The 27,910-nt window shown below is 39.3% G+C and overlaps 2 protein-coding genes and 1 long non-coding RNA gene across 3 annotated transcripts; 1 reads left to right on the top strand and 2 right to left on the bottom strand.

Annotated features, from left to right (window-relative positions):
- Positions 1-609: 609 nt before the first annotated feature.
- Positions 610-2,375, bottom strand: LOC108697926 (protein kinase C theta type-like). The gene is made up of 3 exons (XM_018228401.2): positions 2,190-2,375; positions 1,966-2,094; positions 610-1,279 (listed from the first exon to the last, which is right to left on the bottom strand). Exons 1-3 carry the CDS (start codon positions 2,313-2,315, stop codon positions 1,133-1,135), a joined length of 402 nt encoding a protein of 133 aa, XP_018083890.1. The 5' UTR covers positions 2,316-2,375; the 3' UTR covers positions 610-1,132.
- Positions 2,376-2,542: 167 nt separating this feature from the next.
- LOC108697191 (protein kinase C delta type-like) lies at positions 2,543-8,630 on the bottom strand. The gene is made up of 6 exons (XM_018227111.2): positions 8,447-8,630; positions 7,440-7,546; positions 6,834-6,998; positions 3,338-3,429; positions 3,130-3,192; positions 2,543-3,008 (listed from the first exon to the last, which is right to left on the bottom strand). Exons 1-6 carry the CDS (start codon positions 8,628-8,630, stop codon positions 2,717-2,719), a joined length of 903 nt encoding a protein of 300 aa, XP_018082600.1. The 3' UTR covers positions 2,543-2,716.
- Positions 8,631-11,925: 3,295 nt separating this feature from the next.
- LOC108697190 lies at positions 11,926-17,712 on the top strand. The gene is made up of 4 exons (XR_005962894.1): positions 11,926-12,281; positions 15,317-15,402; positions 16,295-16,500; positions 16,638-17,712. It is a non-coding gene; the product is annotated as an uncharacterized LOC108697190 (long non-coding RNA).
- Positions 17,713-27,910: the final 10,198 nt, after the last annotated feature.

Below are 27,910 nucleotides of genomic sequence, written 5' to 3'. Positions count from 1 at the left end.
AAAGACCTGAGGAATTTGTAAAAGAAGGCACAGGTGCCTGGAGTCTGGTGACTATAGTTGCAGGGCAGCAGATATGCTCACTTGTTACTGTAATATATATATGTGCAATATTGTGGAAACTGGTTTGGGAGTTAATAAGACTTTGATTTAAATTTAGCAGGGACCCCTAAGCATATCACAATGACCAGTGTTACAGCTTCTAAACAAGACACTCAGGACTATCACAGCAGCATTCTTCTGCTTGTTGCATTAAGCTTCATTTGTTAGTCCAAATTATAAAGACAATTTGTAGTTAAATACATTTGTTACAAAACAAAGATAGCCAAATTGTGCCAATGAAGCAACACATAAAACACATTCACAGTCACACCATTGGTTGAATTAGCACATGTTTATACATGTGAGCAGTAACGCCACGTCAAGGCTTCAACCTTGTTACCGGCACGCCGGGTGTAACGCCTCACACAACAGGACAAACGTGACAAACAAAGACAACAAACGAGGCTTAGGGTAAAGGCACACTGGGCGATTCGGGGAGATTTAGTCGACTGGCGACCAAATCTCCCCGAATCGCCCAGTGTGACCCGACCCTTAAACTGCACATGTCTATGAAGTCCCACCCTTTGCTCATTTAACATAGAAACTTAAGGGACAAGGTAAAAAAACCCCATCTTACTTCAGATGGGAAAAAACCCTTGCCCTGGTAAAACTATAAAACTATTTACATAACTAACAGGGTATAGGATCTATAGACATGATGTGCAGGAAGACAAAGCAGGCTGTGATCTTAGACTCTGCTTTGCCTTCTGTTACACCCTTATCCTTTCATATCTCACGTTCACTCACACATTCACTCACATATATATACCCACCTGATACTTACCTGATGTACCAGATGAGTGACTGCCCCTCGTGTTCCCAGTACTTGATGTTACCAAGCAGTCTCATACCCTGGGCGATGGAATTCCAGGTGAAGGTGGAGCTGATGTTACAAACAGGAGGAAGATACGGCCTTTGTACAGCAGGTGGAGATGATCTTGAATTCCACAGATAAACTGGTGTTTTGTACCTGCACTAGATGGAATAGCAGCATGTTGTTATTAGTGACTGAATGACACACGTGCCTTTATACTTACTCCAGCCAGGTGGAACTTAAAAATGAGAAGCCGGGAATGATGTTTCTGTCTTCCGATGTAGCTTCCCCTGAAGTGGCTTCATCCTCATTGAGGAATGACAGCGGCGGCTTCCCATCATACGGCTGGAATAGATTAGCTGCTGGCTGCATGAAAGGGAAAAATGATTTTACTCAACATGATGCAAAATCTATTATAATAAAGAGATAAGTCAATGCATTTCTTTTACAGGTCCATGACGGGTTTTAATTCTGCAAAAATAGCATTTTGTGTTTCAGTTTGCCATGTATTTCACAATGGACTTAAAGAGCCTTTATTATTAAGATTAAAGGAATTGTTCAGTATAAAAAAAAGTGTAGATGGATAGGCTGTGCAAAATAAGAATCACTGAACAGTTATGTCCCATGTGCCCCCTTAAATTTGCTGACTAACTCTGAGTTAGAGAGCTGAAAAGCAGGAACTAGAGTTCTGTTATGTTCTGTTCTGTTAGACATCCAGTCACTCCAGCCTTTATACATTACATTTTTGACTAATTAACTATAATAGAAACATTTTTAATTTTGCACAGCCTATCTATTTATCCTGTTTTCATTTTTACACTGAACTGTTCCTTTAAAGTACCATATTATTTGCCTTTACAGAAACATCTTCCTTATGTGTATAGTTTTCCATGGGCTGTCATGGCTGTGTGAGTATGGGGACTTGTGTGTTTAATACTTTAATAAATGTTCCACAAACAAAACCTTCCACAGGCATGACAATATCACTAGTCAATTCTATGTATCCAGGACAAAAATTATTTTTCATTTGTATTCCCCAACCATGTACTTACAGTTCTGGGCTGGAAAGGTGGTTGTAATTCTTTCTTTTCCAGCGCCACCCAATTGATGGATCGATAAAATGGTTGTTGCCTAATGTCTCCTCGCAGTCCAAGGCGACGTTTTGATTTCCTTTTAAGAATCTAAAGGATCAATGAACAGCAGTTTTAATATCACAAAAGGAGCAGAAATATATCTGTGAATGTTACAATACTTCTATACCACTCTTACTACTTACCTTGTACAGAAGATGTTTCAGATCTTCATCCAGTCCATTAGGTATCTTAGGTTCCTTGTATTTTATGGAATGAATCAGCTCCTTGGTGTTGCCGCTGTTGTTAAATGGCAACTTGCCAGTGGCCATGTCGCAGATGGTGATGCCCAATGACCACCAGTCCACTGCTGCAGTATATGTTTCTTTATGCAGAATCTTAAAAAAGAAAATAAAATTACCAGGCTGAAAAATTCTCTAGCTTGACTCAGAACAGCTACACTTGCCAGATAAGGCTACAACTTAGCCACGGGTACAAGAAGCCATGTCAGAAAATACGAATGAACGAAAATACGAATTACAGGACAAGGACAGGGTAATACACTGTGGGGTTCCATATGTTAAGGTACCTTTAGAAATAAAAGTAACATGGCAGCCTGGCACTTATAAAGAAAGGTCCCTGTAATATTTTCCAAACAGGAGCACTGGTCTGGGGCAAAAAAATAATGATTTATTACACTGGGGGTGCCTAAAAGTGTACTACTCTTTCATTGTCATTTGATAATTATTTTGGCTAACAGTGGAACCTCTATGTCTTTGAAAGGCATTAGTTGGATTTTATATACAGATCTGCTGCCCTGCCATTCTTCTATACTTCTTGCCTTACTAGATTTCTGCTGTAAATATACTGTAATTGCAAATCTCACCTCCGGCGCCATGTATTCCAGGGTTCCGACCCAGCCAGTGGTGGTGTCTCCTGGGAAGATGTTCTCCTCTGCCAGGCCGAAATCTGAAATTTTGGTATGTCCTTGATGGTCTAGTAGGATGTTCATGGGCTTGATGTCTCTATAATATTTATAAAATAAAATGAATTAGAGAAAAGAAGACAAAGGCTGTTGATTTACAGCCCAATCTGTGTGTGGCTTCTGCTGTAGAATGTTACATAAATGAAGAAATCTATACTGACCGATGGATAATGCCTTTGCCATGTAGAAATTGCAGGCCGCATATAATCTCTGCTGAATGGAACCTATAAACAGGGAAATATTAGTTAATTCCATGAAGATTATCCTGTAATGTTCTCTTTCTTTTAAGACAATAACAATTGTCTTAAATAATAAAAAAGTATAAAGCTATTTATTAGTGATATTTTTCCGGTACCATGTAATACTTACCGTACTCTCTCTATGGGCAGTGTCCCTTGATCCTTCAGCTCATCCTCTATGCTGCCCCCGCTCAGAAACTCCATGACAAAGAAGGCATGCCGCTGGTTACACAGACAAATGGAAAGAGTGAGAGACATAAAGAAATGGCACAGCGCTTACAGCATAGGGTAGTACTCATTTATTATAATGTGGCTCAAAGATATGTAAAGTCAAAAAGGACAGGGCAATAAATACTTATATTCACCAGTAATAAATACCCACTCCTGTTAGGGATGCGCCGAATCCACTATTTTGGATCCGGCCAAACCTCTGAATCCTTTGCGAAAGATTCAGCCGTATACTGAACCAAATCTGAATCCTAATGTGCATTTGCATAAGCAAATTAGGGGTGGGAAGGGGAAAACATTTTTTACTTCCATGTTTTGTGACAAAAAGTCCCTCCCCACCCCTAATTTACATATGCAAATTAGGACTTGGTTCAGTCGGGCATAAGGATTCAGCCAATCTGAATCCCACTGAAAAAGTCTGAATCCTGGCCGAATCCCAAACCAAACCCTGCATCCCTAATTGCTGCACATGCTGCTCATAAAATATATAATATAGTGAATAAAGTACACCCTATTGTAAAATATAAGGATATTATATGTCACCAAGGAGTTTCATGACCAGGGGGTACTTTATTTATTATAATACACAAGTTTTAGTGAGTCATGTGACAAAAATGACATCATTTCTCACCGTTTATAACTGATGACATCACTAGTCACCAGTTATAAGGATATAATTTACAAGATATTCATGGCTTTTGTGTATTATATGAATATATGGCATCAGCTCATAAATACTGTGGGTAGTTGAATTATCCTGCATTTTGCTTTTAATCTCTGCAGGCATAATGCAGTACTGGATATATACTGCATGAACATGTATGGGGAGTACAAGGCCTTATATTTATAATATACAGTATTTATAATGTATGGGACATTAAAGGACCAGTAACAGTAAACATTTTCTGAAAAAAAATCGTTAGTATGCTATGAAAAAAAAAAGATATATTAAACTTTAAAATCGCTAAGCCTTTATTAAGAAATAACTTACCGAAACTCCGCTTGCGCTCCCCTTCAGAAACAGCGTCAGGGCGATGATCCATCGTGCGGCGCTCGATTTCTCCTCCCGGGCTATCTCCTATAAGGAAGGCAGGGAGGAGAAATGGAGCGCCGCATGATGGATCACCTTTTCTGAAGAGGAGCGCAAGCGGAGTTTCGGTTATTTTAAGTTATTTCTTAATAAAGACTCAGGGGCAGATTTATCAAAGGTTGAGGTTAATTTTTGAATGAAAAAAATTCAAATTCCTATTTTTTCTGTACTTCGACTAGGTAATAGTCCAAATTTTCAAATTTGAAAAAAAATAGAAAATTGAAATTTATCATGTTCTGTCTCTTTAAAAATTAGACTTCGACCATTCGCCATCTAAAACCTGCCAAATTGCTGTTTTAGCCTATGGGGGACCTTCTAGAACCTATTTGGAGTCAATTGGTGGACTTGAAAAATCAAAGTTTTTTTGGGGAAAAACTTTGAATCAAATTCGATCGAATGCGATATTCCTTCGATTAATACGATTCAAATTCAGCCACATACGGACCTATTCGACCCAAAAAAACGTAAAACTAATTTTGGTTGGTCTTTTTGAATTCGAATTTCGAAAGTTTTTTCAATTTAAAATTCGAACCTTGATAAATATGCCCCTTAATAAAGACTTAGCAACATTAAAATTCAATATATGTTGGTACCTTTTTTTGTAAATTCACAAAGGTGAGTGTGGTCAAATTCCAGACCTAATTTATCTGCAGGTTAGTGTTCATTAAAGAACCAACAAAATCCAAACAACCACCAGAGAGACAGAGCAAGTGGGAAATTTTCATAACCCTGTTGTCCCCAAGCTAACCAGTTCAGATAAATCGTGCCAAAAAGTATATAGAGGAAAAAATATTTTAAAACATAACTTTTAATCAAAGTAAGTTAAAAGCACATGCACCCACAAAAACAATGCCATATGAGACTCCATTGTAAGTATATCGAAGCCCGGGACAATGTCCCTAAAACAACACTTAATTAAAAACCAAGCATAGGGTGAAACAGTGGACAATTCTTGTAGTCAGCGTTGTCAATTCCCACCTGACCACAGTAGTAATTAAAGTAATAGCCATGTATTTGTAGCCATTCCCAACACCTCCCTTCCAGTCATTCCCCAGCCCCAATTCTACCTAGCTACGTGGGGAACAAATGGGAGCTATTCGCCCACTGTCCACCTATGCCACCCGCCCTACGCGTTTCACCGTGTACCACGGCTTCTTCAGGGGCATAAGTGGCGAGTGCGCGTCCAGAATCAGTTTAAATAGGTATCCATTACCGCTCGTGTAGAAACGAACGTTCGCGTCACTTCCATAACGTCACTTCCGGTTGCGCTTGGTTGCTTCGGGTTGAGCTCAGTTATTCGCCCACATTTGCCTCAAAGGACAACTGCGCATGTGCTGCCCATAAACTTGCACAAGGGCGACTTTTCCATTGCTAATTCAACTGCTGGGTTGATCCAATTGTGTGGTAATGCACATGCGCGTCCTCAGACAGTCACTTCAACTTAAAGCGCAGTAAACCCCCCAGCCTGCCCTGTTAGCTGGATGACAACGCTGGGAATTGACAACGCTGACTACAAGAATTGTCCACTGTTTCACCCTATGCTTGGTTTTTAATTAAGTGTTGTTTTAGGGACATTGTCCCGGGCTTCGATATACTTACAATGGAGTCTCATATGGCATTGTTTTTGTGGGTGCGTGTGCTTTTAACTTACTTTGATTAAAAGTTATGTTTTAAAATATTTTTTCCTCTATATACTTTTTGGCACGATTTATCTGAACTGGTTAGCTTGGGGACAACAGGGTTATGAAAATTTCCCACTTGCCCTGTCTCTCTGGTGGTTGTTTGGTACCTTTTTTTGTAGCATACTAACGAATTTTAAAAAAATGTTTTTGCTGTTACTGGTCCTTTAAGGGGCAGATTTATCAAGGGTCAAATTGAAAATTTGAATTTTGAGTTTATTTTAGTGTAATTCGAATTTTGAAATTTATCATCTACTGTCCCTTTAAGAATTTGAATTCGACTATTCGCCATCTAAAACCTGCTGAATTGGTGTTTTAGCCTATTAACCTACAATTCATTTGGAGTCATTTAGTGGACTTTTAAAAAATATTTTTTTTTTAATTCAATTTGAATTTGCAGCTCGATCCGATTCACCCATTTTTTTAAAAACTTTTTTTTAAAGAAATTTCGATTGGTCCTTTTTTTTCTAATTTCAAGTTTATGGGAGTTGATGGGATAAACTTGAAATTCGGCTCTTGATAAATCTGCCCCTAAGTTAAAGGATCAGGTGTATGACTACAGCTATCATCTAGGAGATACAGTGGAACAGTATTACAAACTAAATGACAATATGGAGCCAATGTTGTACCTGGGTTTGAAAAGCAGCATAGCCTTGGCAGAGAAAAGGGCTGTCTCTGGCGATCTTAAGCAAATTTGCCTCAGTTAGAAGACTCTCATCCGTGGTATTTGCTGTTTTTATGATGGATTTTACAGCCACGTATGGCTTTCTGCTTCCTAACTGTGCCAGCATAACCTGAGAAAGGCAAGAAAAGAGTCAGTGTATACATCACAGCGTTATTAGAGCACTAATACTCAGCATTACTCAAATTTGTATTCTGTTCCTTTTGAACAGCTTTGGAGTTGAAATAGGAAACAATAAACCCTGCAAAAAAGAGCTGTGCCTAATCAGGGCCGGATTTACATAACGGGCACCCCTAGGCCGAATGTCATTAGTTTTCCCCCGTTTCCCTTTTATTCGCTCAAATTTTCATCATCTGGACCAGAGCAATGGGGATTGGTGCACAGGAGATGTAAAAAATAATTTTATCTTCTGCACATCCCCAGTGTTTCTGAACCAATGTGGGTGTGGTTGGGAAGCATGCCGCCCCCTAAAATCCTGCCGCCCTAGGCCCGGGCCTTGGTGGCCTTTCCACAAATCCAGGTCTGTGCCTAATGGGAACAAATCACCACTCACTTTGGCAAATCCTCCTGCCCCCAGCTGGGAGTTGAAATTGTAGCTGGAGATACTGAGCGGGTTCAGCCTTGGAGGTTGAGCTTGTTCATTCACAGGTCCAGCTGCTCCTAGTGGGGAAAAGAGATCTTATTTACAACTCATGGAATAATAGTTAATATAGTGCTACTGGAATTTTTTAGACACAGTTACATATTATGTTGCATTATATATGTTTCCAGATTTTGCTACTTCCATATACTGCACTTGATGCACCAAAAACATATGACCTTTCTAATCCCTAATATGAACAAACCAAGAGACCTCAACCGTTGGGAAATGACAGTTGGGGAGAAGACATCAGAGAGAGAAAAAAAAGAGAGAGACCCATGATCATTACCAAAGACTAAAAGATGCATTGCTGTAATCATTTATTTATTCAATTCTGGTTTCTAAAATGTAATGGGTTTTGTGCAGTGCCATATATAGAAGCACTGGTAAAACAAATGGAGGAATTAAACTATGAGGAAAGACGCTTGCAAGGGAAACTGATTGCTCTTCACTAGTACTTTAGAGGACATTATTAACAGATAAAAGAGATCTTTTTTTTTACATCAACTGCAGATGCACAGACATCTGTGGATATTTTACAAAGTGGGCAAAGCTGCTCATAGCAACCAAACAGTAGGAAATATTTATTGGTTAGCTGATAAATCAAAAACATCTGCTTGGCTGTCATGCTGCACCTGGGCAAAATGTGTGTGTCCTTTATTAAATTTGGGGGATAGGTGCTAAATTACACCAGTGCAGTTACCCTTAGAAACAAATTACATCTTTGCTTTCAGGTTGCAGTACACTATCCCAAGCTGCTGGCTAAATGGTTGCCATTGGCAATTGCACTTGTGCCATTGAGCGCCTATATTAGTTCCCAAGCCCTAAACAACTGTCCCACCAGTAAATTATGAGCAGCCAGCAATCACATGGGCCACTCCTTTTTGAAATTTAGCCATTTTTAAGCAATTTCTTTTTACCTTCATCACACTTCTCCTTTTTGCGTTTCTGCTCCCTGCAGCACTCATCTGGCTTCTGCTGCTCTTCTAAACTCCTTTTCCTCTTCCATTCTTTCTTCTTTGATTTTCCTACATCTTTACTTCCACATCTTCTCTTCTTCTCCTCTGGCCTCAAATCACCAAAATACGAATTGCTCCTCTTCATTTTCTCAGTCAGATCGTGGGGCTCTCTCTCCTTCTTCTTCTCTCTCTGAAGTCTTCTCACCAACTGTCTTTTCCCAACGGTTGAGGTCTCATGCCCTGCGGCAGGTGCCACTTAATGACATCATCACTTGGGGACAGGCTGCAAGATACCAGTGCAGAGCCAGGTATATATCTCCACCTGGGCACAGGCTGGAAACTACCATTGCAGCACAGTTCCAGGTACATTTCTCTAAAGTTAGATACAGATCCAACCGTCTCTTATAAGAGTAAAAGTGCAGCTAGTGACCCCCATACATTTCCTATTGCTGTTTATCAGCTTACTGTTTCATTCTATTTGTCCAGTCTGTGTTCCAAATTCCAGAATCAGATTCTGAGCTGTTTCATATATAAAAGTTCATTTGCTTTGCTTCTTGTGTGCATGGGAAGCCATTTGTTTGCGTGGGAGCTGCCATGAGCCCAACATGAATAAAGGAAACCAGTCCCATTACCTCTAATAACACAGATTTGTAATGGGTGGAGAGAATACCATGGGTCCTGTGCAGAGAACCATACTGAGCTGCTGTTCACAGTCCTGCTAGGTTAATGCAACTATAAAATATGCATTTGACTTAACACTGCTCAAAGTGTAACCATATATTTTTGTTTAACATTTATGGCAAATGTACATTTCTTTAGACTTATGTCACTTTGGTGATATTGTTGATTGACAGGTTGCAAATAGTAATGTAGCAGTCAATTGCAGCAGAAATATTTTCACTTTATGGGGTTTCTGTCATTTTCCTCGTCCACCAGCACCAGCTTATGTGCCAGCTACATGGTGTTGCAGCACTAAACAAATCATTAATATGTTGCCTAGTGTCACTGGCACAGAACGATTCAGGTCTGACCTTTTCTGCTGCTGCAGTGTTATAGGTAGTACATACACCCATAGCTGGAGAGGCTTTTGGATGTGATTTTGCAGGACAGAGCCCCTTGAGGTGATACGTAGAATAAGGGGTTGCTGTAAGCTGCCATAGGCAATAACTATTTATAGGGCTTTTTGGGCCTCTATGTACTAGTAATGCCAGGGCCTGGTACTGACTAAGAAGGTATAAGCCTATCAATGAGCACAACAATTTTGCATGAAATTGCATAGTTTAGCATTTCCATGACATTATGCCAACAGAGAAAATTCTGTGTGCCACGGGTCATACAGCTTCTGAAAATATGGTAGTTTGACTGCTTCAGAGAGCTCAGGGCGACTGGCAGAAAACCAGGGAAGGTCAAAACATCACTACTAGAAATGTTTTTTCAATTGAAAGTTCCCTACATTATGCAATAGAACCAAGACAGATGGACCTCCAAGTAAAAATGTATTTTCTCCACCACCAACTGCATCTGCTTACAGATAAAGGACAATAGTTTACAAAATGTAACCTACAGCAGCCCAGTTGGCAAACTACAGTACTTCCCAGTGCAGCGTCGGACGGGGGGCACAGGGCTCATCGGGGCTGCTGTCTCTGGGCCCCCCACCCCAACTGCAAAGCTCCTTCTGGCTCCCCCAGTCCTACCTTCTTCTTTCGGAAGTCACGGGACAGGAAGCCACGCTGCTGCACAGTGGCGTAACTATAATACAGCTGGAGCGAAATTTCCCAGCTCATGGTTTGCCATTGGCAAGATCGTCGCAAGTCATCAAGTGAAAGGGCAGTGGCGGAACTACCGGGGGAGCAGGGGGAGCGAGCGGGCCAGGGCCCGCACCCCCTCAGGCCCCCCTGGCAAATATTTTCTGCATTTTGTGCTTTTGTTTGAATGAATACAGCTGAAAATAAAAGCCTGACACCGGGCACTGCCTTGTTAGGAAAAATAACGCTATTTCTGCTGTAAAATGTCAGTCATCATCTTTGTCATCTTGATCTAATCAGTACAGGTATGGGACCTGTTATCCAGAATGCTCGGGATCTTTCTGTAATTTGGATCTTCATACCTTAAATCTACTAGAAAATCATGGAAACATTAAATAAGCCCAACAGGCTGGTTTTCCTTACAGGAAGGATTAACTATATCTTATTTTGGATCAAGTACAAGGTACTGTTTTGTTATTACAGAATCATTTTTAAAAACTTGGATTATTCAATTATAATGGAGTCTTTGGGAGCCGGCTTTTCTGTAATTCAGAGCTTTATGGATAAAGGGTTTCCAGAAAACGGATCCCATTATTATTGACCTCTTTAAATGCCCCACGAGGTGGAAGTTGTCAGTTCCACTCTGTGTTCCACGGATAAGCAATCATGTTGCCTTGGTACAGCTACACATACTGTACCAACTAGGGTAACAGGATCTAGTGATGCATTTTCCAAGACACAGCTGAAGGGGTTAATATGATCTGCAGGATATTTACAGTCAGGGAGCATTGTGACTTCTGGATCCCCTTAATTGCTATTGTGTGTTGTGCCTCTCAGAGCACTTCCCATGCTTTCATATTGCTCTTCTTAGCCACTATCCAACCTAATTCTCCCAGAGTTATCTGATGTCTGATTTGGCTTTGAGTGCTATGTTAAACATTGTGTTTCACGTACTTCATGCAGTCAGGGCTGCTGCTGATCTGGAAGATGCTGCATGTTTTAGTGTGATTATAATTGGAGAACACTGGCACAGTTACATGGTTTCCAGCAATGCCCAGCAAGGAGTACTCACATGACTGAGTCTTTGCTAGGCAGTAGAATGGAAAGTGACTGCCAGCTTTGCTGCTGTTCCCCCTGAGAGGCATAAGTCAGACTTCTCTAGCAAGATACCAAGCATATGCCAGTCTCTCAATAAATAGGAATAGATTAGGCAAAGAAATACACGTAGAGCGCATGAAAAGGCAGTATGTGTGACCTGTGCAAACAGGACTTTGCCTTCTCTGGGGGTGTTCAGGGTCTCCTGGCGATGAGCAGATTTATTGCAATTGGTTGTTTCAAGAAATATCATTGTGAGCCTTGTTATGGTTCATCACACTTGGATTTAAAAAATATTTTTATATAAAATCATTCAATTTGATTGCCGGTATGTTTGTCCAGGCAACTGTTGCCTCACAAGGGCTGGCATGAGCTTTTTCAAGCAATGTCAATGCAGGTCTTTGTTTTTAGCCTGCTGAAAAATGTGTGCTCACTGCTGATGTAGCAATTCATAAACAGTAGAACATTATATATATATTATATATATATATGGAGTTGGTGCAAAATCATTGCATATTTTATCCCTGTAAGAGATCAGGCATAGAGCCTGTGTCTTTGTGCTGTAAGCTGTTACCTAGCAACCAGCAGGAAATGACACAGCAGCTAGTGAGTGTCTGGCAGGAAGAAGGAGTCGCAGATACTGGCAAAAGAGAAAAGCCTGGCAGAGAGAACCACATGGTGGACAGAGATAGAGACTAGAGAACTGCTGGTGGGCCCAGAGAGCTGAGAGACTCCACCAAAAGCAGACATTTGGTTCAGGCTGGCACAGAGAAGCCACATACTGTGCCTGGAGTGTGAAAGGAATACAGACTGGAGAAACCAACATCAGCAAGGGATTTCCATCTGAGCATCCAAAGGGGCTTTCCATCTGAGCATCCAAAGTAGTCGCACTGTATGTCTGAATGTACTGGAGTCATCTGAAGAGAACTCTCTAAATCATCCAAAGAGGGTTTGGAGTGAGTATCTTGTTTAAAGGGACAGTACCCTAAAGAAGGGCTTGAAGATACAGAGACTGTTTTGTGGAAGGACATTAAAGGACTTTGCCTTCTTTTGTTAGCTAGATGTTTAGAGCAAGCAAGTTAGATAGTGAGGCTCTACTCCCGCCTGGTTAGGAGGCTATTTGTACCAGTTGGCCATTTCATTTTAGACAAACAGTTATTAAGTTTAACAAATACTGTGTGTGTTTTATTACTGTGTTCCTAGTGGCACCACCTGTAGGTGCATTCCTGGATCCCACTAGGTGGAGGCACTGCGTTAGTAAGTACCAGGTACCCAGTCTCTCCCAATACCACGGTTTGTCCTGTGCCATCAGGTAAGCGCCACACGTGGAGTGTAGGAAAAAAAAACCAGCCTTCCTATATTTTTATGGGTTTCCCTATAATTAACATTGGCACCAAGCATGATTTTTACTGGCCAGGTTGGCAACCCTAGTGGAGTGTAACACCGACAAAGGGATGTCGAAAGGGTTACATATATATCATTGTAAAACAAGCGATTGGTCTGGATGATATGCAGAAAGTTGTAAAATACATTTACCATACGACTTTTTTTTATGCCAATGATGACCTGGTATTAGGGTGAATGGTGTTGGCAGGTTGATTACCCCATTACAATGTTCTAAAAAGGTCACATATTGTTTCTCTCTGCTATATTAGGTAAAAAGCTTTTACATTGCTTGCCTTTGACAGTGTAGATTTTGCAATATTTACAGGAAAACCAATTGTTTCTGAACAGGGCTGTTTTAATAGGCATCTATGGATCTTTGCCTAGGTTTGATAGCTTTGGGGGGCTGCCATGAGGTGCCTATATACAATTAAAAAAAAATCCTCAGCCTGCTGCTGGATTTAGTCACAAGTGCCAGTGGTGGGCTGAGGGTGGCTGCCCCTCTTTTGTGATCGTCTCATGCACTGACTAGTGTAGGGGGTGGGAGGTCAATGTTCCACTGCTGAGGGTAGGGTGAGACCTAAACAGAGCATTGCAGCTGGTGTTTCTGTAACTGCATTGCCATTATTAGCTCTATGGAGCCTGCTTTTTAATGAAGTGCCGCATCAATGTTGCCTACTAGCCAATGATCACTGTACATTCAGTTTTCATATTTTACGTTTTTTCAGGGGACCAGAAGATAATAGTAAAAAATCTGGGAAAATATAAAATTAGAGAAATACAGTATGCATTATATATTGCTGGGACCACAAAAAAGAGAAAACAAAATCAGAGTATATACAATCGAGATTTTACTGTATTTGGATAATTGAACTATGAGGAACCAAATTAACGTTTGCCTTCATTTGTAATACCAAGCCAAAGGATCTCTGCATGTATAGCCATATTAAGGGGCAGATTTATTAAAGGTCAAATTGAAAATTCGAATTTTAGGATTTTTTATGGTCAAAACTGTCTAGGCTAGGGAATAATCCAAACTTGATTCGAGTTTTTTTAAAAATTCGAATTAGATTTTCGAGATTTATTGTACTTTGGCCCTTTAAAGGAGAAGGAAACCCCCTAGGTGCAAAAATCCCTCCCCCTCCCCTTTGTTGCCCCCCTCCCTCCTCCCCCCAGGCCTACTTGTCCCCCCGGGCAAATGCCCCTAACTTGTTACTCACCCCTCTGCGCAGGTCCTGTCCACAGAGTTCACAGGCACCATCTTCTCCCGTGCGGTCAAGGATTCAGCTCAAGGATTCAGCTTGCTCAAGGATTCAGCTGCCTGAACAGCTAGGAGCTCCATGTTGCCCTCCTCTACTTTGGGCTAATAGCAAGTGCTGGTGCTGTCCTGAATTTTAGCAAGTAGTTAAAAGTTCAAAACTGTCTACAATGCCTCTCTATAATAGGATGGCTTCAGGCATTTCTCAACCTAAGATACACGTCATCTTTACTAATTGTGTTTTGCTATTTTGAGGCTGGGAAAAGTATATTGAGTAGGAGAAACAATAGCTTTTCTTGAAGCAGTTCTGTTGTGCAGTGCTGGCTCCTTCTGAAAGCTCAGGTTCAGACACCATTCACTGAAATGTCTGCCTAATATAACAGCTAAAATATACATTTATATGTTGAAGAATACAATTTTAAATTGTAGAGTGAATTGTTAATGTACACTGTGTAAACTACACCATAAAAATCATGACCGAATTCAGACCAGGTGACTGGACATGCCCAGATTTTCTTGGATACTTTGGCTGATTATAACCATAATCGCCAACCATCCTGGGCATGTATTCCAGGTCAGGGTGGGTTTCAAGCATTTACCATTGTAAAGGAATGCGGTTGAAAAGGGGCCATAGATATAAGTGAAAATCTTTATTTTTCTAAAATCCCAAAGGCTATAAGGCTGGTAAACATTTTGCCAATGTTCGGTCACATTTCTTTTTAAAATGATTTCATCATCAAATAAAGAGTTTTAACCATGTAATAATATTTGTAGTTTTTGGGGAAACAATGCTTTCCTTTACTGCGGAACAAATATTGGCACATTTGCATGGAACATTTCATTACCTTATACTTGTGACTATTGTCTTTTGTCCAAAAAAAAAAAAAGCCCAGAACAGACTTTACATGGGCAGATTTAGTTGGGCCATTTGGACTATAGAGTTCAGCTATATGGATGGCAGGCGATATGTCTGTTTAGACAGATAATTCTGGTATCCTTGTGGACCTAACAATATTGGGAAAAAGGTTCCCCCTTGTGTGGTATCTGTATGCCTTGCCAGTCAGCCGGGGAATCGTACTGTTCAGACCATATATGGCCTATTTATATTAAATTGCTTAATGCAGATGGCTAATAAAATTGTGTTGATTGTTTTTCCATATATTTAAGATGACCAGCTTGTATAGTATAATGTATCTTAAGGTGCCTTACACATCTAAAATGTCACTTGCATTCTCATTACTATAACTTTGTTAAAACTTTGTTTAAGCTTATACAGTTCAATCAAAAATGAGTGCCATAAAAAGTACATGTCAATGGATATATATAGTGATATGTGTTTTTTACTTCTAGAAAAAGGAATAGTATTTGGAGCACCTTTGACAGAAGAAGGAATTGCATAAATTTACCAGCTTATTGATTACTGTATCTACACAAAAGTAAGTTTCTCTAGTTAAAGTCATAGCTTGTCTAAGGATATTTAACACCCGCAAAAACAATTGGCATCATTTGTCACCACTTATAGAGATGTATCGGAAAGTCTCTACCTATGGATGTTTCTCAATGAGAAAATGTAACATTGCCCTATACATATATTCATGTGTACACAGAATATTTATTCCTGTGCAAATCTTTATTTCTGTGTTTAACTATAACTGGTTTATTCATTTGGGCCAAAGGCCAAGGTTGGCCAGGGCCGGATTTACATAGTGGGTGCCCCTAGGCCCACTGCTGTTCATCGCTCCTGTCCCCTCCCTTTTATTCGTGCAAATTTTCATCACCTGGACTAGAGCAATGGGGATTGACGCACGGGAAATTTAAATTAAAATTATGTATTTTATCTGGGTCAAGAGCCTATGTCTCAATAAAGGCATTTTAAGAAAATACATTTATTTAAAATTTAAAAAATAATTGTATCTCCTGAGGTTGGCATATTTGAGAAAGATCAAATTGTTTGTCAACCAAACATTTAGTATGTACAGAGGAAGCTGTGCACAATTATTAATATATATAGCAAATCAAGAGGCTCTATCATCAAAGCAGGTATAAGTTAAATGCTAATTTAAGACCACTTTTATTGTAGAAAACGGGATTTGCATGTTCTACATTTTTAGTTAGTTGGGTGTAACTGGGTACTGCTAAAATACATTGGTCAGTGTAGTTGCACTTTTAATGAATAGAAGACCATTTTCAGTAGCTGCCACTTTGGGTTATATAATTGCCCTATGATTTCAGGCCACCATGCAAAGGCTTGATGAAAAGGACCAGATGCAGCAGAATTTATAGAAAGACACTCTGGTGTGCTTACTTGTATTTTGCCTTCATCGATAGATCTGCGTACTGAGGGATTGTTTCGTATTCCAGGGGACAGCCATCAACAACAAATTATTAAAGACTTGCTCAACAGTGGGATGGATATTGATGTGGAGTCTGGAGAGTTTCATCCTAATGATGTAGCCACTTTACTAAAAATGTACCTCAGTGAATTGCCAGAGCCTTTGCTGACACCCAGGCATTATAACGCTCATTTAAAAATTGTAAGTAAGACATGTTCCATTCTACAGCACTTTATTGAAGAAATAAGTCTTGCATAATGCAATGGCAACTTTTTCTCTGTTGTATGTTCTTTACATTGTATACATTTTAGTGTGTTTTTGTGTATCTCACTCCTCAGACCTAATGCTTTTCGATGCCAAGTGTAATAGGACAGGCGTACCAGATTAAGAGCGACAGATCGAGGCATTGCAACTTCTTTTCCTGCTTCTCCTTTCACCAAACAGAAATCTACTGAAACTACTGCTGGACCTTCTCTATCAGACAGCCAGAAAACAAGATCGCAATAAGATGTCTGCCCATAACCTTGCTTTCATGTTTGCACCTCATATAAAATGCCCTAAAATGTAGTCATCAATAGGAAAAAAAACATTTTATTTAAAAAAATAATAATAATGTTCTTATTAATTTGTCTCAAACTCTATCAATGTAGAACTACTAGTTTCTAAGCAATACAAGTATAGTATCCAACATGAGGTAACAAGTAAGATGCAAGTACAGGAATTCCATTTCCTTCCAAGTTTAAACAAACAATTCTTCAAATTGTTTTCCTTTATAAAGATACTACCATGACCTGATGTTAATTAAGCTAGTATAAATCTATGGTGGCAAAACAATCCTATTGTTTAATTATATTAGCCCAAATGATGATCTTTCATGAAAAATGCAGAAAACATGAGGTCTCAGGTGTTATAATGGATCCCATACATGTATTACCTGAATGTTTGTGAAACAATAAGCCTTTTTTGAAGATACATCACTATGTTGGCACCTTTGTATGTGGCTGGTGGGCAGGTTGACTGGTACGTTGCCAGGCGCAAGCCATGATACCAACAAACCATGGGAACTATAAGAAAGCAAAGCATTGGCCTTGCCACCAGCCAAATACACTGTCTATAGAAGTGTGACTTAATTTAAATCTTTGCATAATTTGTTCTTTAAATAGAGAATAAAGCTGATTTTAATGTAAAGTACAGGCAGTTAATTGCATTTGTGCATTTGTTAGGAATGCACCAAATACATATTTTTTTGATTTGGCTAAACAAAACATTTGTCTAAATACCAAATCAATGCTAAACCCTTAATATTAAAATTTCAGGAAAGAAAAAATTGTATCATTGTTGCATTCCGTTGCTCTAAGTGAGTTTAAGGGGCAGATTTACTGAGGGTCGAATATCGAGGGTTAATTAACCCTCGATATTCGACTGCCGAATGTAAATCCTTCGACTTCGAATATTGAAGTCGAAGGATTTAGCGCTAATTCTACGATCGAAGGAATATTCGTTCGATTAAATCCTTCGAATCGAATTTTCCTTCGATCAGAAAATTGGTAGGAAGCCTATGGGGACCTTCCCCATAGGCTAACATTGGCCTCGGTAGATTTTATGTGGCGAACTAGGGAGTCAAAGTATTTTTTAAAGAGACAGTACTTCGACTATTGAATAGTCGAACGATTTTTACTTCGAATCATTCGATTCAAAGTCGTAGTCGAAGGTCGAAGTAGCCTATTCGATGGTCGAAGTAGCCATATTCGACCAGGAGTTTAGATTTGGTTAGAAAACGCTGGGATTTGGCCAAATCCTGACTTGGGTGCATCCCTTCAATTAATCTGACTTCGCTTAGGAATTCACTTCAGTTTCTAAACTCGGAAGCTTAATATTAATTTAACTAAGACGTTCTCTGTTAATATTAACCTTATGAATCATACTGAAACAAACAGGATGGAAGTTCTCTGTCATTTCTAATTGATGCAATGCATTTCTACAGTATGTGTTGACCAGGATAAATAGCAGGGTAAAACTGGAGTGAATGCTAATAAAGGAAAAATTTAATCTATACAATGTAAATGTGTAAATGGTTAACAGGTATAATACAATTTACTTTTTCTAACCCTATAGCTAACCCAATAAATTTCCCCCTGTAGTAATATATTTGCATTCTAAGTGTAATGTATCATGGCTTGGCAGCTTGGGATGCCGAGACCTATATGCCTTATTACTGGTGTTCTGATGTGTAAAATGTTAATGTTCAGCAGAAAGTGATTGTGGTGCTTGGTAAAAAGGTCACTGTCATGGCTTTCAGTAATTCATTCTGTAAACATTAATCTCCTGAGAATATGAATATTTTATTTTCTTGCTCACTTGTTCTCCAAGGAGATCTAAATTATACAATGTAAGTTTGTAACCTATATATTTGCTAGTTCAGGAGCATTGCAACCAATACTAAACAAAATAGTTTTAGCAAAACCAGTTTAGTAAAAAGGTACTGTATGCATGTTAAAGGGATACTGTTATGGGATAAAAATTATCCGTTAATAGTGCTGCTCCAGCAGACTTCTGCACTGAAATCCGTGGATTATTTTTATATTTAATTTTGAAATCTGACATGAGGCTAGACATATTATCAGTTTCCCAGGTGCCCTCAGTCAAGTGACGTGTGTAAACTCCAGTCACTCTGTAATGACTAATCCTGGTGGTCTAGTGGGGACTATGGCCCAGGGGGGATGCCCAAGCCCTTCTGGAGGGGACGCCCGCAGCCCTAGTCCTTCTACTTCAGCCGGCGTTGGTTCCTATGTCGCGTGCGGTGCGCAATTCTGGGTTTTAATCACCGAGTGTCATGACGTCATAAAGTTTGAATATTTAAAGGGGCCTCAGGCCAAAAGTCATTGCCCGTTGTTAGGTCTACTTTGCTAGTTCTTGGGTGTGATTATTCTGTTGGATATCTGGTTTTGATCCCTGCCTGCCATTGCTTGAACTCTGCATGTACCAATCTCTGCCTGTCTGACATTGCTTGAACTCGGCCTGAACCGACCCTTGTCTGCCTGACCTCGCTATATCTCGTTTATCCCTTGTGTAAAAATACTTAGGTTCGAAAAGAAATTGTACATGGTAGAGTGAATTATTTGCAGTATAAACAGCGTAATTTAGAAATAAATACTACACCATAAAAATCATGTACGAATCCCTTTAAAAGTCATTTACTGGTGTGTTGAGGGTGTGTTTTTGCATAGAGTTCCCAGAGTTGACCAGAGGAGAGCATCTGCATTTCCTGATAACCCTGCATAAAAGAGAGATAAGTATCTCCAGGGACACAGGAGCAAAACTCTCTAGGGCACTCTAGGTATTTAAACCTTCTCAGAGTAGGAATATACAGGCCTGGATTTGTGGAGAGGTCACAATGGCCCGGGCCTAGAACGACAGGATTTTAGGTGGCGGCATGCTGCCCAACCACACCCACATTGGTTCAGAAACACTGGCGATGCGCAGGAGATATGAAAATTTGCGAAAAAAAGGGAGGAGACGGGGTGATGAACGGCAGCGGACCTAGGGGCGTCCCATATGTAAATCCGGCCCTGGGAATATATCAGTGTTTCCTTGTGCTAGACTGTATATCTAGCTCAGGACACAATACCCCAGTCTGCACTTACTGTGGTAAGCGGCTCTTGTGTACTTCAGTAATTAATCCGTGATTAAACTTTTTAAAATCCTAGAGATGTGTGTGCTTAATTGTATATAATCTGACAAGCTTTGATCAGTGCTTTGTCACCTAAAGAGATACTGACATCAGAAAATAAACTTTTTTATTATTTTAGGCAACTTTTATTTTCGGTTTTGTAGCTTATTGCGAATGACCTTCAGGAACATTTAATAAAGTTGAACAATGGAGTGACCTTTATGATCAAACATTCCCAGAAACTTTTCAAGGTGAGAATCTTTGAAACTATTTTTAACTGACCAAATCTTATTAATGCCACCCACAGATTAGATCAGATCAACATCACAGCCTGCAAGATGGATGTAGTTGCACACTATCTAAAAATAATGGAAATGTATTAAAATCTGATGTGTAACCTACATGAAAGGCCTGCCATCTGATTATAAAAAGGGAACATTGCCATATTTTTAACCAACACATCTGATACACCACTTTTTTCACCAAAATACACTGACTGTTGGATGTAGATGGATGAAAAAAAACACATTTATTTGATCAAATACATTTCAGCATAATGGATTAGATATTGTTGCATCCAACATAATCTTGTCCTGTTGCATAACAAGTTCTTGTGGGTCAGATACATTTTACCCACAAAATCTGCTAAAGTCTCTTATGTTGTTCTGCCCAAAGATCAGGGAAATACTGAACCCAGGATTCTGGCCAATCCCAGAACTTTTTGCAGTCCTTTGGGTTCAGAATTGTTTTGTTTTAGCTGGATGCTTTCATGTCACTAAAGTTTCGGACCAATGAACGTGACAACTTTTTGCATACAATGCAACTTTTTTTAAATTTCCGATATGAATATGCATATTAGGGTTTTGATTTGGTTCAGTATTTATGCCAAAACTTTGTGAAGGATTTGGTTTTCAGCCAATGGTGCAACCTTCATTTTTTTTTGGGGGGGGTTATCCCCTGCCATATGATTGATATTTGTGATAAAGAGGTCAGGAATTTTTTTAGCCTGATCCTAACCCACTACTTTGCAATCTTCGCCCAGTTCACTTTGGCTTTAAGTTGCACCCTTCTGAGATGACTTGTATATGGGCAGTATCTGCTGATGAAGGGAAAGGCTTAGGGGCCGATTCACTAACTTCGAGTGAAGGATTCGAAGTAAAAAAACTTCGAATTTCAAAGTATTTTTTGGGCTACTTTGACCATCGAATGGGCTCCTTCGACTAAGGTCCCCATAGGCTTGCCTAACTTTTTTTGATCGAAGGATATACCTTCGATCGTTGGATTTAAATCCTTCGAATCGTTAGATTCGAAGGATTTAATCGTTCGATCGATTAAATCCTTCGACTTCGATATTCGAAGTCGAAGGATTTCAATTCCCAGTCGAATATCGAGGGTTAATTAACCCTCGATATTCGAACCTTTGTGAATCAGCCCCTTAGCAATGTTACATCACCAGATAGGAGGGGCCTTACCTAAGTTTGGCCCACCCTAACCATCATCTAAGGTTAACCTTCTTTGCAAGAAGCAAACTGTCAGCACTCACCAAACGTAAGATTTTTTTCAAAGCATACACATCATGCGTCCACTTCAGCCAGTTTCAAATATTACAATATGAAGGACAGCACCATGAAATGAAAGATGTATATTAAAAAACCTTTATTAGCATCTCATGGCTTTTGAACTGGAAAGGTGCGATGTTTCAGGCCAATACTCAGCCTTTTGCAAAGCTACTGATACACAAGTGGTCAAACTGTTAACTGTATGCACATTGATATTGTGTTTTTGCAGGAGACGCACTTCTCCCAAAACTGTGAACCAAAATTGTTTCACAGAATGTACCTTCAAAACTATACTGCAAATGCTGCAAAAAACACTGCAGGGTTGCAATATGCTTACATAGGAGACTTAATATTTAAATCCAATCCTCAATAGCGGAAAAACAGGGGAGATACTTAACCTTAACGTGATTACTACAAGACTCGGTAATAACACTAGCAGTGGTGTATGACCCTAATGACCACCAAAAATCCTTTCTTCAAAAATTCTTCACACTACTAGACAAGGTGGTGAACCCTGTAATGGATTGACAAGGTCCCCCCCTCATTCATCCAAAGCGACGCTCTCATTACTTCTCGATAATACTACAAAATCACTCCCTGGTGGATGCATGGAGGGAAACACACCCGTTTTAAAAACGTAACATTCTTTTTCCAACCACATAAATCTTACTCAAGATTGGACATGGTCTTTCTTACCAAAGCACTTGCCTCGACCATAGATCACGCCTCAATACACGTCTGCCCCTGGTCTGATCACTCCATTGTCAAACATTATCTCAGAAACATCGCACCTAGACCACAGGAATACACTTGGAGATTGGATGACACTCTCCTGTCTCATGTGCAAACTGCTGACCACATTGGAAAAAAACTAAATAAATAAATAACTAAATAAATACAGACATAAAAAACTCTACCCTATGGGCAGCACATAAGGCTTTTGTTCGAGGACTGTTGATCCAAGCCCAAGCGAGACGAAGAAAGGCCAACAGAGACAAAATATCGTCACTGACATCTCAACTTTCACGACTAGAGGCAGCAAACAAAACCAGGACCACCACCACGCTAAGACGTGCCATAGAAAAATTGAGAACTGATCTAAACTTATCAATGACTGAGCAGGAACTTAAAAAACTGCAATGGGCAAAACAAAAAATGTTTCCAAAAGGCTAACAAGGCAGACACAATGCTGGCACGAATGCTAAGTAACCAATTTTTTCATATCCCTTTCACATAAATCAGCACTAGAGAATGGGCCGTAACAGCTAACCCAGTTAAGATAGCAGCTGAATTTGCCCAGTTTTACAAAGCACTATACAAGCAAAAAGCAAACCCTACCCACCAGGTAATTAATAGCTTCCTCAATAGGATACCCCTTCCCAAATTAAGACAATCCCAGCAAGAGAGTATCTCCGCACCAATAGAGACGGAGGAAATATTAGAAGCTATCAAAGGTCTCAAACTAGCCAAATCACCGGGACCAGTAGGGTTCACTGCCAAATATTACAGACTGTACACCCCGACACTTGCCCCCATACTATTACCTCTCTACAACGACATTATGTAAAGGTTCAACTACCGGAGTGCTGCTGCTTTTGTTGATCTGCCATATCTCCCAAAGATCCTTATAGGGACATATTTCAACCCGAGTATGCACTGCCAAACGGATACAATTTTTTTGTTAATTTACATTAGTTTTGCTGTTATGCCTTTTGCTTTTGTTCATCTTTTTTCTTCTTACTATTGGAGTTCCTTTTCCCCTCTATCAAGCAATATATGTACACTGCATTACAGCCTTATTGACAAGTCTCTATATCCTTATGTGCAGCCTAAAAGCATATAGAAAACAGGGACAGCAATTGTAACTCAATTTCTTTTATTGTCTTGTTGTAAAATAAAATAAAAAACAAATAAATAACTGTTTGTCAGAAAAGTGTGAGATTTTACAGCACTAATGTGTTTTAGGTATTGGACAAAAGGAGACAAGGCACAGGTTACATAGCACATAACCGATAAGCTCTGTACTTGTAAGGGTTACAGCGTGGAACCGCTGTGATAGTGGATAGCCATTCCACTGGGAGAGGATATGGCGGAAGCCCAGGGGTGTACCCAAAGATGGTAAGGGAGGCAGACATGGTGAAAATAAAGCAGGTTTACTTGGAGCTTGCAATAACACAGGAACAGTTCTAAATAAGGTAATTACCAGGAAGGTGAGGATAAGGAAACAATGCTGGAACAAGGCAACACAGGAGCTTGGAATCCAGGAGCTTGGGATACAGGTAAGGAATCACTGGAACAAGATACAGCGACCAGATACAGGATACGATTACAATTAATGACTCAGCCCTGAGCAAGGCTCAGGGCGGGGTTAATAAAGGGACGGTAATTGGGAATGGGAAACACATGAGGGTAAACGAGGTGGGTGGAGAATGGGGAGGAACACACTAGAAACTGACAGGTACATGAAACACAAGGGTAAGGATCAGCCTCAAAGAGCCCCCAGTGGCTCAAAAGAACACACAATGTCCAGAATCTGGGAAATAAAGGTTCGAGTCCCGGGCTGATCCTTACAGTACTATAGAATGGTGTTTTATCTGTTATCTACTATGTAACCTGTACAATTTCTCCTTTTTTTGGCTGCCCCCAAGGCTACATAGCAGCTTATTTATATAAACTATAGTAGTCTTCCTGAAGCAAACACACAGCTTTTACCAACATTATATCAAATACATGTACTAATTGTTTTTTAAAAAACTTTCATTATTTGGGGTTTATACCTTTAATACTCTTGGGGAACTGCTCCTTTCTCTTTCTTACGCTACTGTTTATCATGTCATATGAGTCCAAGTGACTATTTATGAACCACATTATCTGCAGTGGTTGTCATGCCAACTTATATAATTTTTCCTAAAAATGGTATGTGTGGGAGATGGATACTTGTGGTAAGATACATAGCATTATCATTTACTTTATACATAATTGTTGATGCTATTACCAGATGAAACGGAGTATTTATGGAGCATGCCTGCTTTTCTTTTCAATTTTATGGGATTCCATAATTAATTGCCCTGCCTGAGAGATAGATGTAATTTTCACAAGCAACAAAAGGTACCTGTCTCAAAATAATAACATAAAACGAATTACAGGTATGGGACCTGTTATCCAGAATGCTCGGGACCTGGGGTTTTCCGGAGAACAGATCTTTCCATAATTTGGATCTTCATACCTTAAGTCTGCTAGAAAATCATATAAACATTAAATTAACCCAATAAGCTGCGTTTGCTTCCAATAAGGATTAATTATATGTTAGTTTGGATCAAGTAGAAGCTACTGTTTCATTATTACAGAAAAAAATGAAATCATTTTAAAAAATTTGCATTATTTGGATAAAATGAAGTCTATGAGAGACAGACTTTCCGTAATTCGGAGCTTTCTGGATAACGGGTTTCCGAATAACGGATCCCATACCTGTATTATATTATTTACCCTTCAGGAGCTTATTAGAGTTGCTTTTGCAAGGGCTTGAGAATATTTGGCTAAATGCTGTCCCAGAGTAATTCTGGAAAATGCTGTAGCTAAATGAAACCAACAAGCAAATCTGCATATTTCTAATTATTCAAATTCCAAATTGGCCTAAACATGCTGAATGCCTACATTGGTGTTTTCTTAAAGGAACAGTAACATCAAAATATGAATTGCTACACAGCAGCTTGTTTATATGAATTATAGTAGTGTTTCTGAAGCAAACACATCAGTTTTACCAGTGCAGGGCAACACTGCATTATATATTATATTTTCGTTACTTTAAAGCTCTTTCATTTTTTGGTGTTACTGTTCCTTTAACTTTTATTTCTTTATTTTATATTTTTACCATCTGCTTCACAATGGCATTGTAAGAACTGTTTTTAGGATAAACCCCAAACTGCTTCACAATATAAATATTTCTGTTTCATTGCAGGTACCTCCATATATCAGAGAATATGCTCAATTGTTCTTCTCTGGCAGTAGGACACCTGCCTCAAAGGTAAGCAAGAGCATATGGCATCTAGTTAAAGAGAAAAAGCACAATTTTGCTAGTGAAAACGTAACTGCTCACACACACACACAGTATGTCATTGGGTCCAGGTGGACATACCCCAAAATAAGAACTGATTTTATAGTGAATAAAGTACCCCCTCTTGTAAATTATAAGGATATATATTATAAGTTACCGAGGAGTTTCATGACCATATAAAAACACGAGGCCGAAGGTAATATTCTCATGTAACTGCTTCAGGGAGAGCTCTACAAAACCATTTATAAAGACCAGTATACACCTAAAAACAACTTTGATATTTTTAGAGACTATTTTAAAATTTAGAGTTTTTTTTTTTATTTAAAGGGATACTATCATGGGAAAAAAAAATTTTTCCCCCAAAATGCATCAATTAATAGTGCTGCTCCAACAGAGTTCTGCACTGAAATCTGTTTCTCAAAAAAGCAAACAGATTTTTTTATATCAGTTTCCAAGCTGCCCCAGTCACGTGACTTGTGCTCTGATAAACTTCAGTCACTCTTTACTGCTGCACTGCAAGTTGGAGTGATATCACCCCCCCCCCTTTCCCCCAGCAGCCTAACAACAGAACAATGGGAAGGTAACCAGATAACAGCTCCCTAACACAAGATAACAGCTGCCTGGTAGATCTAAGAACAACACTCAATAGTAAAATCCAGGTCCCACTGCGACACATTCATTGAGTAGGAGGAACAATAGTCTGCCAGAAAGCAGTTCCATCCTAAAGTGCTGGCTCTTTCTGAAAGCACATGACCAGGCAAAATGACCTGAGATGCACCCACAAACCAGTATAAAGGGATTTTATTACAACTAAAAAAAATGCACTTGCTGGTTCAGGAATGAAATTTTATATTGTAGAGTGAATTATTTGTAGTGTAAGCAGTGTAATTTAGAAATAAAAACTATGGTACATCATAAAAATCGTGACAGAATCCCTTTAACAATCAAATCCACATTAATTGACACATTAATTTATTTTCAAGGGGGATGCCTTTGTGTCCTCTAGAAATGACTACTGGTGGTTAAGACTAGTGTCACAAGGTGCATTTATGTATGCCAGTGGTTTTTTTTCTTTTAGTTAATGCATCACAATAAATATTGTAATATTTATAGATCTTAATGTACAGATGACAGTCTCATCATTTAAAGGAGAAGGAAAAGCTAAAATGAAGTAAGTTTTATCAGAAATGTCTATATAAATACACCAGTAAACCCTCAAAGTAATGTTGCTCTGAATCCTCTGTCAAAAGAAACACAATTTCTTTCCTTCTATTGTGTATACACGGACTTCTGTATCTTCTACAGAATAAATAGTGTTATAGCTTGCATTATTGTGGCTAACATATTGGCAATAAACTGCTTTGCTAGCTTTCCTTCTCCTTTAAATACTTTCATGTTCCTTCTTAAAGGGATACTGTCATGGGAAAAACATTTTTTTTCAAAATGAATCAGTTAATAGTGCTGCTCCGGCAGAATTCTGCACTGAAATCCATTTCTCAAAGAGCAAACTGATTTTTTTATATTCAATTTTGAAATCTGACATGGGGCTAGACATATTGTCAATTTCCCAGCTGCCCCAAGTCATGTGACTTGTGCTCTGATAAACTTCAATCACTCTTTAATGCTGTACTGCAAGTTGGAGTGATATCACACCCTCCCCCCCCAGCAGCCAAACAAAAGAACAATGGGAAGGTAACCAGATAACAGCTCCCTAACACAAGATAACAGCTGCCTGGCAGATCTTAGAACAGCACTCAATAGTAAAAACCCATGTCTCACTGAGACACATTCAGTTACATTGAGAAGGAAAAACAGCAGCCTGCCAGAAAGCATTTCTCTCCTAAAGTGCGGGCACAAGTCACATGACCAGGGGCAGCTGGGAAATTGACAAAATGTCTAGCCCCATGTCAGATTTCAAAATTAAAAAAATCTGTTTGCTCTTTTGAGAAATGGATTTCAGTGCAGAATTCTGCTGGAGTAGCACTATTAACTGATGCGTTTTGAAAAAAACTTGTTTTCCGATGACAGGATCCCTTTAAGCAAAACATACATCTAGGCCAGATATTTTAGCTTCTTTTAGGTGCCCAAAAATACAGTGCCGTTCAAATATTCAGACCTTGAATACATTTCTATGTAAGTTTTATTTAACAAAATGGAAGAATTGGAATTAAAGTGTCTCTTGCAAGGCACCATGTGTACATTTAGAGAGAGCTGTCATACGGCTTGCCTTCGCTGAGATATTCTCCTGACAGCAGAGCATGTTTTGATATTTTTTAGAATCCTATATAAATCTCAGCATTAAGGACCTGTACAAATAGTGAATGTGGG

The sequence above is a fragment of the Xenopus laevis genome, chromosome 7S, assembly GCF_017654675.1.
Source record: "Xenopus laevis strain J_2021 chromosome 7S, Xenopus_laevis_v10.1, whole genome shotgun sequence".
Classification (NCBI taxonomy): Eukaryota; Metazoa; Chordata; class Amphibia; order Anura; family Pipidae; genus Xenopus; species Xenopus laevis.
Note: the sequence above shows the minus strand (reverse complement) of the source record. Positions and strands in the feature narration are given on the sequence as shown.